General features: G+C 50.0%; 1 protein-coding gene across 1 annotated transcript in view; it reads left to right on the forward strand.

The window, feature by feature from the left end:
• notum (notum, palmitoleoyl-protein carboxylesterase) overlaps window positions 1-8,429 on the forward strand; it is a 40,927-nt gene extending 32,498 nt beyond the window's left edge. Inside the window, exons 7-11 of the mRNA XM_033044221.1 lie at window positions 1,579-1,770; window positions 2,566-2,666; window positions 3,975-4,122; window positions 6,865-6,912; window positions 7,578-8,429. Coding sequence (XP_032900112.1) covers window positions 1,579-1,770; window positions 2,566-2,666; window positions 3,975-4,122; window positions 6,865-6,912; window positions 7,578-7,887 — 799 coding nt within the window. The 3' untranslated portion in view covers window positions 7,888-8,429. The remainder of the gene's footprint in view (window positions 1-1,578; window positions 1,771-2,565; window positions 2,667-3,974; window positions 4,123-6,864; window positions 6,913-7,577) is intronic.
• Window positions 8,430-10,787: the final 2,358 nt, after the last annotated feature.

Below are 10,787 nucleotides of genomic sequence, written 5' to 3' on the forward strand. Positions count from 1 at the left end.
ATTTATAATAACAAATGCAGGCTTTGACAATAACATCCACAAACCGTAAAAGTGAATGGAACTGCTGGAGGACACAAGAGAAGTGGAAGCAATCAGACTGGAGGTCAAGAACGAGTGGCGCAGCGGTAGAGTCGCTGCCTTAAGGGCCTGTCCCACTGTACGAGGTAATTCAAGAGTTCTCCCGAGTTTCCCCTGATTCAAACTCGGAGAATTACGGTAATAGCCGCTCGTAGGTACCCGGGGCTCTTGTGGACATTTGTTAACGTGTTGAAAAAACTTCACGAGCTTACCGCGTTTCCCGAGTACCTGCTGTTAGCGTTACGAGCCACTAAGAGACGTCCCGAGCTCCGACGTACCCGCTACGTACATTCTACGTCCTTATCACGAGTTTGATTTTTTTTTTTTGAACTCGGGAGAGCTCGGGTAAACTCGTACAGTGGGACAGGCCCTTAACAGCGCCAGAGACCCAGGTTCGGTGCTGCCTGTACGGTGTTTGCACATTCTCTCCGTGACTGTGTGGGTTTTCTCTGGGTGCTCTGGTTTCCTCCCACTCTCTAAAGACCCGCGGGTTTGTGGGTTAAAAGGCTTAGGTAAAAATTGTAAATTGTCCCTGGTGTGTAGGATTGTGTTAGTGTACGGGGTGATCGTTGGTTGGCGAGGATTCGGTGGGCTGAAAGGTCTGTTTTCATGCTGTATCTCTGAAGTCTAAGTCCAACGTAAAGTCTAAAATTCCACGATCATTAGGATTTGAAATGAAAGCCTGTTCTACATTCATTCCTGGAAGAAACTGCAGATGCTGGCTTATACTGATGATAGACAGAAAATGCTGGAGTGACTCAGCGGGTCAGGCAGCATCTCTAGAGAAAAGGAATTGGTGACGTTTCGGGTCTGAAGAAGGGGGCCCGACCGGAAACGTCGCCTATCCACGTACTCCAGAGATGCTGCCTGACCCGCTGAGTTAATCCAGCACTGTGTCTATCCTCAGCATCACATCCTTGGTTACATCAATGGTGTTGTGAAAGGCATTGCACCAGTGGTTGTAAGTTCATAAGTGATAGGAGCAGAATTAGACCATTCGGCCCATCAAGTCTGCTCCGCCATTCAATCATGGCTGATCTGTCTCACCCTACTAACCCCATGCTCCTGCCTTCTCCCCATAACCCCTGACACTCGTACTAATCTAGAATCTATCTCTGCCTATCTCTTATAGAAATATATAAAATTCTTAAAAGGATTGGACAGGCGAGATGCAGGAAAAATGTTCCTGGTGTTGGGAGAGTCCAGAACCAGGGGTCTAAGGGGTCGGTCATTTAGGACTGAGATGCGGAAAAACGTTTTCACCCAGAGAGTTGTGAATCTGTGGAATGCTCTGTCACAGAAGGTAGTGGAGGCCAATTCACTAGATGTTTTCACTGGAATCAAGGGATATGGGGAAAAAGCAGGAACGGGGTACTGATTTTTGATGATCAGCCATGATCATATTGAATGGTGCTGCTGGCTCGAAGGGCTGAATGGCCTACTCCTGCACCTATTTTCTAACTTTCTATGTTTAACGCCTCACTGATTGTGTCTGTCTAGTGCTGGGGGGACTGGCGTTCTCCTGAATGTGGATCGAGTGGCTGAGCAGCTGGAGGAGTTGGGAGTACGTGGAGTGCAGGTGCGCGGGTTGGCCGACTCGGGCTGGTTCCTCGACAACAAGCAATACCAGAGGACGGACTGCATCGACACCATGTCATGTGCTCCCACTGAAGCGATCAAGAAGGGGATAAGGTGAGACATTTTCCTGCCACCCTCTCCCGTTGGGAGATTGCACTGATCACAGGAACCTGCAGAGGAAAGGTGTCTTGGTTCAGATTTAACTTTCTTTTTGTGGACGGGAATATTCGATATCATCTCTAAAACACTTAAAATTCAACTGGAGTCAGATGCAAAACGAATAATTTTAGGAATATCAGAGCGATGCTCTAAGTTAACGACATTCGGCCCTTCGAGCCAGCACCGCCATTCAATGTGATCATTAGCTGATCATCCCCAATCAGTACCCCGTTCCTGCCTTCTCCCCATATCCCCTGACTCTGCTATTTTTAAGACCCCTATCTAGCTCTCTCTTGAAAGCATCCAGAGAACCCGCCTCCACCGCCCTCTGAGGCAGAGAATTCCACAGACTCACAACTCTCTGTGAGAAAAAGTGTTTCCTCGTCTCCGTTCTAAATGGCTTACTCCTTATTCTTAAACTGTGTGGCCCCTGGTTCTGGACTCCCCCAACATCGGGAACATGTTTCCTGCCTCTAGCGTGCCCAAACCCATAACAATCTTATATGTTTCAATGAGATTCCCTCTCATCCTTCTAAAGTGTACAAGCCCAGCTGCTCCATTCTCACAGCGTATGACAGTCCCGCCATCCCGGGAATTAAGGATAGGTGTTAATATGCGGGGATCGCTGGTCGGCGCGGATTCGGTGGGCCGAAGGGCCTGTTTCCGCGCTGTATCTCTAAAACAAACTAAACTAGAGCTTGTCAACATCGAATGAAACAAAACAAAACAAAAATCATTTTCTGCTTTCAGCTACTGGAATGGAGTTGTGCCAGAAAGATGCCGGGAACTATTCAAGGATGGGGAAGAGTGGAACTGCTTCTTCGGATACAAAATCTATCCCACGTTAAGAAGTAAGTTCACAACATTAAACAACATCAATGGTCATCTTCCTGAAACCTTTTAAGGTGAGGGGGGGGGGGGGGGGGGGGGGGGGGGGGGTATTTAATGGGAACTTGAGGGGTGTCTTTTATACACAAAGGGTGGTGGGTGTATGGAACGGGCTGCCGGAGGAGGTCGTTGAGTCCTATCATAACGGCTTTAAGAGACAATTGGGCAGGTTGAACCATGGATAGGACAGGTTTAGAGGGAAATGGGCCAAGCCCGGGCAGGTGGGACTAGTATGGGTGGGGCATCTTGCATGGGCAAGTGGGGCTGAAGGGCCTGTTTCCACGCTGTATCACCCAACGGCTCTATAATACCAGACATACTCGTATGTCTGCAGTGTCTGGAAGGACCAGAAATGGCGGCCTAGTTACTCATGAGATGAAGGTGAAGGCTCCTCTGATTCAGAGAGAAAATCAGATTGCTCTTGACTGGTGAACTTTCACCTATGACCTTCCTCTTTCCAGTGTGTAGAAAGGAACTGCAGACGCTAGTTTATATTGTAGACGGATACAAAGTGCTGGAGTAACTCAGCGGGTCAGGGAGCATCTCTGGGGAAAAAAAGGATGGGAGACATTTTGGGTCGGGACTCTTCTTCAGACTATGTCCCGATGACCCGAAACGTCACTCATCCTTTTTCTCCGGAGATGCTGCCTGACCCACTGAGTGAGTTACTCCATATCTTTAAAAATACTGGAAAAGAGGAAGATGGGCACAAAGTGAGCACTTTGAGCCCATCTTCCTCTTTTCCAGTATTTTTATAGATATGGATAGGGCAGATGGGGCTCGTGGGGACACTTCTTCAGCAGGAAGGGTCCCGGTCCGAAACACAGCCTGTACATTCCCGCCACAGATCCTGCCTGACCTTCTGAGTTCCTCTAGCACTTGGTGTGTGTCTTGTTTAACATCACTGATATGTGTGGGGATTTAGTGGGGATCGTCAAAGTCAAAGTCAATTTTATTCACCACATGCACCCGAAGGTGCAGTGAAATGAATTTGCCAGCAGCGATACACTTAAAAAGAACACACAATACACAATAGAATTTAGCACAAACTTCCACCACAGCATTTTTCACTGTGGTGGAAGGCAACCAAGTTCAGCCAAAATAACAAACACGCTGCTGGCAGGGCAGCCAACTCGCAGCGCCCCCCACAGGTTTAGTTCCAGATCCCCCCCTCATGGTCATCCATGTGCTACAAAATGGGAGGGGGGGGAGGGGGGTTGAGATATTTGGAGAGAAGTACCGAGAAATATGATGTCATTCTCTGACTACAGGCCCGTTGTTCGTGGTGCAGTGGCTCTTTGATGAAGCACAGCTCATGGTGGACAATGTGCATCTCACTGGACAACCTGTTCAAGAAGGCCAGTGGAACTACATCCAGAACTTGGGGCGGGAGCTGAAGAATACTCTCAAAGATGTTCCGTAAGTTTGAGTCGGCTTTATAAGATCATATGTGTGATCATTTGGCAGATGAAGTATAATGTGGATAAATGTGAGGTTATCCATTTTGGTGGCAAAAACAGGAAAGCAGACTATTATCTAAATGGTGGCCGACTAGGAAAAGGGGAGATGCAGCGAGACCTGGGTGTCATGGTACACCAGTCATTGAAAGTGGGCATGCAGGTGCAGCAGGCAGTGAAGAAAGCGAATGGTATGTTAGCTTTCATAGCAAAAGGATTTGAGTATAGGAGCAGGGAGGTTCTACTGCAGTTGTACAGGGTCTTGGTGAGACCACACCTGGAGTATTGCGTACAGTTTTGGTCTCCAAATCTGAGGAAGGACATTATTGCCATAGAGGGAGTGCAGAGAAGGTTCACCAGACTGATTCCTGGGATGTTAGGACTGTCTTATGAAGAAAGACTGGATAGACTTGGTTTATACTCTCTAGAATTTAGGAGATTGAGAGGGGATCTTATAGAAACTTACAAAATTCTTAAGGGGTTGGACAGGCTAGATGCAGGAAGATTGCTCCCGATGTTGGGGAAGTCCAGGACAAGGGGTCACAGCTTAAGGATAAGGGGGAAATCCTTTAAAACCGAGATGAGAAGAACCTTTTTCACACAGAGAGTGGTGAATCTCTGGAACTCTCTGCCACAGAGGGTAGTCGAGGCCAGTTCATTGGCTATATTTAAGAGGGAGTTAGATGTGGCCCTTGTGGCTAAGGGGATCAGAGGGTATGGAGAGAAGGCAGGTACGGGATACTGAGTTGGATGATCAGCCATGATCATATTGAATGGCGGTGCAGGCTCGAAGGACCGAATGGCCTACTCCTGCACCTAATTTCTATGTTTCTATATGACCATGAGATATACTGTAGGGGGCAGGATGAGGCCATTCAGCCCTTCGGGTCCGATCCACCACCGCATCGTGGCTGAGAGAATGGAGCGGCTTTGCTTGTATAGGTGCAGCGGTAGGCCATTCGGCCCTTCGAGCCAGCACCGCCATTCAATGTGATCATGGCTGATCATCCCCAATCAGTACCCCGTTCCTGCCTTCTCCCCATATCCCCCGACTCCGCTATTTTTAAGAGCCCTATCTAGCTCTCTCTTGAAAGCATCCAGATAACCTGCCTCCACCGCCCTCTGAGGCAGAGAATTCCACAGACTCACCATTCTCTGTGAGAAAAAGTGTTTCCTCATCTCCGTTCTAAATGGCTTACTCCTTATTCTTCAACTGCGGCCCCTGGTTCTGGACATGTTTCCTGCCTCTAGCGTGTCCAAGCCCCTAACAATCTGATATGTTTCAATGAGATATCCTCTCATCCTTCTAAACTCCAGAGTGTACAAGCCCAGCCAGGCTTCCGGAGAACCTTAAATGGGCGCAGTTGTCTTTTCCTGGTGGGGTCCACCTCAGGCGCACTGCTGTAGTCGGGTGGGACGCCGGGAGGTATTTCCAGAGAGCTGTCGTGTTAAAGTCTGAACCGTCTATACTTATTTTAAGTCTACACCTATCCACAGTCTGCAATTCACTCCCAAGCATATATTTATCCCGCTCCTTCTTCAATGCGTTAGTCATTTTGACCTCAGTTTGTTTGGCTGCCAGACAAGGTTAATTTCTATCCGCTAACGTAGGGCGTAAATCCAACATTCTTACGCAACCTTCTCCCCGCAATTGTTTGTTTGTGCGACACAAAACCCACATCTGAAGGCTTGTGGCTTCAGTAAAGTCGTTCCAAATATCTCCCCGAGTGCTGTTGTAATCAAGGACTGCACAGAGGATGGGCGCACTGTCTCCTGTCACCATGCTGGCAAAAGTGTCTGACCCCCCCCCCCCCGCTATAATCCCCAGAGTCCGACAAGAATCTACTCGGTGAAGTATAAAGTCGGGGAACTATACAGCACAGAAACAGGCCCTTCGGCCCGACTCACCCATGCTGAGCAAGTTTCCCGGCCCAGTAAGTTACCCTTGCCTATACTTGGCCTATATCCCCCCGCCACCCCCCCCCCCCCCCCCCCCCCAAACCTTTCCTCTCCATCTACCTGTTCAGATGTCTCTTCAGGCCCTTTGGCCCACCGAGTCCGTGCTGACCGCCGATCACTTCGTACACTAGCACTGTCCCACACACGGGATAATTTACAATTTTGAGAAGCCAAATAAGCTGCACACCTTTTCGTCTTTGGAGCGTGGGAGGAAACCGGGGCACCTGGAGAAAACCCGCGCAGGTCAAGGGGAGAAAGTGCAAACTCCAGGCAGACAGCAGTCTGGATAGGACCCATGTGTTCAAGAAGGAACTGCAGATGCTGGAAAAACGAAGGTAGACAAAAGTGCTGGAGAAACTCAGCGGGTGCAGCAGCATCTATGGAGCGAAGGAAATAGGCAGCGTTTCGGGCCGAGTTTCGGCCCGAAACTTTGCCTATTTCCTTCGCTGCATAGATGCTGCTGCACCCGCTGAGTTTCTCCAGCACTTTTGTCTACCTTAGCTAAAGTTTTACACAGCTGCCTGCCTTTTATACTCAATGCCTCGACATTGTCTATTGCCTCGACCGATGAAGGCAAGCAAGTCATATGCCTTATCTACCATCCACTGCCATCGAGCTATGGGCTTGTGCTCCAAGATCCCTCTGTGTATCAAACTTGAGAGCCAAAACCACAGTGTGCTTCACATGAATGGTGCAGGATATATCATTACAATGTAATTAATGCAATCTATATTTTTCATTTCAGGGCCGTGTTTGCACCAGCATGTTTGTCTCATGAAGTTATCACAAAAAGGTAAGTCAGAAAAAGTGGTGGGATTAGGGGAGGAAGGAACCGCAGATGCTGGCTTACACCAAAGACAGGCGCAACATTCTAGAGTAACTCAGCGGGACAGGCAGCATCTCTGGAGAGAAGGAGTGGGTGACGTTTCGTGTCTGACCTGAAGCAGGGCGTCGAACCGAAACGCCACCCATTCCTTCTCTCCAGAGGTGCTGCCTGTCCCGATGAGTTACTCCAGCATTTTGTGTCTGCCTTTGACCTTTATCTAATGCACTGTTTCTTTGACGGTCGAATATTTACTCGTTCCTGTTTTATTAATTTTACCAAGGGTCCCTTGCGCTGTAAGGCAGCAACTCTACTGCAGCTCCACATATAGAGCAATGGAGGGATAGGGATCAGGTTCAGACGGATGGGATCAGTCATCATATTTGGCACAGACATTGTGGGCCGAAGGGCCTGTTCCTGTGCCGTGCTGTACTGTTCTAGGTTCTATGTACACCATGCACCCGTGGCCAGGATCGAACCAGGGTCTCTAGCGCTGTGAGGCAGCAACTCTACCGCTGCGCCACTGCAGTTGTAGTTACGCCCTCTGCCGTTGGTTCGGGTGCGTTGGGCCTGTTTCCCTGCCGTATAACTCTGTGACAGCACCGTTTTTTCCCCCCTCCTCCTTGTGTTTCCAGCTACTGGTTGAACCTTCAGGTGAAAGGCGTCTCTCTGCCGCGGGCACTGCACTGTTGGGACCGGAGCCTGCAGGACGGCGCCAGGAACAACGGCAAGGGCTCGCCGAAGGGCTGCCCGGTCCACCTGACCGACAGCTGCCACTGGCCGCACTGTAACCCCACCTGCCCCACCATCAGGGACCAGTACACAGGCCAGGAGATGACTGTGATACAGTTCCTCATGCACATGGGATTCGACATACAGAAGATGGCTCAGCAACAGGGCTTGGAGGTGAGCAAACTCTTGGGCATGCTGAGCAGCGGGAGCTAAGGCAATCCCCCCCCCCCCCCCCGACCGGCCTCTCTCCGGGACTGACGAGACTCGTGGCCGAGGGAAAGAAATCCGAGCCCACACTCGAAGGAGAACCCGACGGGCCGGCCTTTCTTTCCTCCTTCACTTTCTGGAACCTCACACAACCTCTCACCACAAGACGAAATTATTTTTTTAAAACAACACACCCCTGCAAATGCCACGGAAAGATAAACCAGGCGTGGCGGGAGAGCGCTGGATTGTTTCACGCCCGGCAAGAGAAAGGAAGGAGCGGTGTTTACCGAAATAAATTTACTGGTCGTCACGGATCGGATCACAGAACACAACGCAGACACACGTACATACGTACGTGTAGGAAGGAATTGCAGATGCTGGTTTAAACCGAAGATAGACTCAAAATGCTGGAGTATTTTGCTTGGGCAGCTGTCAGCCCAGTGGTTTGATTTTTGATCTCTCTAGCTTCAAGTAACCCTGGCATTCCCTCTCTCTCTCTCTCCATCCCTCCCCCACCCAAGTCAAGTCGCACCAGCTTCTTGTTCTCACCCAACAAACAGCTAAACAGTGGCCCGTTTCCTTTATCATTGTCACTTTTTTTTTTGGCATCTCTTTCACTCCTTTGTCCTTTATCTCTCCACATCGCCATCTGTATCTCTCGCTTCCCTGGTTCACTAACCAGTCTGAAGAAGGGGCTCGACCCGAAACAATTCTCCATTGGCAAAGTGTACCGAAATGTCCCACTGAGACCGCATGCAAGAGGCGACGGGTGTTGGCACCATTTTCAAACTCAGTCCGTGCTCCAAGGCTGGACTTAGTCTGGGTTAACGCCGTAACGTAGCCAGGGTTAGACTTCCTCGTAGTGTTGGAGGGTCTACAGTGCAGAGACAGGTCATGTTGGTGTAAATGTACCTTGACCTCAATAGACATTAGACAATAGGTGCAGGAGTAGGCCATTCGGCCCTTCAAGCCAGCACCGCCATTTAATGTGATCATGGCTGATCATCCCCAATCAGTACCCCGTTCCTGCCTTCTCCCCATATCCCCTGACTCCGCTATCTTTAAGAGCCCTAGCTAGCTCTCTCTTGAAAGTATCCAGAGAACCGGCCTCCACCGCCCTCTGAGGCAGAGAATTCCACAGACTCACCACTCTCTGTGTGAAAAAGAGTTTCCTTGTCTCTTGATTCCATCTTGCATTGTCTTGCTCTCATCGTCACCTTCCCCGAGCTCACAACCATCTATTTTCCTTCAGTTTCGCCCACTTTGATCTCTCGTTTTCACACCTTACACACACATATCTCTCGTTTCTCTCTTCCCCCGACTGGGGAAGGGTCTCGAGTCAACCCGAGACGTCGCCCATTCCCTCTCTCCAGAGGCGCTGCCTGTCCCGCTGAGTTACTCCGGCGCTTTGTGACTATCTGCGGACACACGTATCCCCCTTTCCCCCCATCAGTTAACAGTGTAACACCTGGACAGTGCACTACACACAGGGACATTGAGACCCTTGGTGTCTCAAGCTATAACGCTGTGTATTTTTTAACAAAACTAAAACCTGTGCTAAGTTGGTAATTTTACATATTTATTTTATTATGTAAATCATATTTATAAGTGTTATGCAGGCAAAGAGCTAAATATGTTTCTTTATAAATTGTAAATACTGTCTCCTAATTGCATGTTTTTTTTTTGTAATGGAATTAAAATCATCTTATGACAACCACATTGGGGTGTTATACGCTGCTCTGACACGGGCAAAGCTTTATTCCAGGGGTGGGCAACCTTGTTCTGCATCGGGGGCCAGGACACATGTCTGTGAGGGGATGGCGGGGCCACATCTACCACGTGTACACATGGATCCCGCCCCTTTCGAGGATGCTACTCATGCTCACTCGCCCCCGGCCTATTGACAACCCCGATCCCGACCGAAGATCATCGAGCGGATCTTTGATCCCGACAGTGAAGCTCAGACACGGAAGGTGCGCAGCCGTGCCGGTGGCTTTGCGCAGCACGCGGTACAGCCGGAGCTCGGCGCTGCTCGTCGCTCAGCACGGTTCCGCCATTGCGGCCACCAGCGCAGGCCTCCTTGCGTCTCTCCACAATAGGTGCAGGAGTAGGCCATTCGGCCCTTCGAGCCAGCACCACCATTCAATGTGATCATGGCTGATCATCCCCAATCAGTACCACATTCCTGCCTTCTCCCCATATCCCCTGACTCCGCTATTTTTAAGAGCCCTATCTAGCTCTCGCTTGAAAGCATCCAGAGAACCTGCCTCCACCGCCCTCTGAGGCAGAGAATTCCACAGACTCACCACTCTCTGTGAGGAAAAAGTGTTTCCTCGTCTCCGTTCTAAATGGCTTACTCCTTATTCCTAAACTGTGGCCCCTGGTTCTGGACTCCCCCAACATCGGGAACATGTTTCCTGCCTCTAGCGTGTCCAAGCCCTTAACAATCTTACACGTTTCAATGAGATCCTCTCTCATCCTTCTAAACTCCAGAGTGTACAAGCCCAGCTGCTCCATTCTCTCCGATTCAGGCGAGCTTCAGGCTGCAGCGGGCCTCCAGCCACCATCGCCTCCCCTTGGTCAACCAGCAAACCCACGTCCTCTCCTCGCCCGGCCACCTATGTTCCCAAAGGAGCCTCCCGCAGCCGACCCCGGGTGCTTGGAGCAAGTGTGAAGCCCCCGGACAGTGCAGTCCCCTGATTATGCTTCATGCAAACCTCCCTGCACCTCTCTTCATTTCAACACCATCAGGGCATTCCTGCAAGCATGTTCCGCTAAGCTGCATCTCCCTGATGAGAGATACAGCATTGAATCAGGCCCTTCGGCCCATCGAGTCCACGCCGACCATCGACCATCCCTTCACACCAGCTCGATGTTATCTCACATTGGTTTATTAATGTCACGTG

This window comes from Amblyraja radiata, chromosome 26 (assembly GCF_010909765.2).
Source record: "Amblyraja radiata isolate CabotCenter1 chromosome 26, sAmbRad1.1.pri, whole genome shotgun sequence".
NCBI lineage: Eukaryota > Metazoa > Chordata > Chondrichthyes > Rajiformes > Rajidae > Amblyraja > Amblyraja radiata.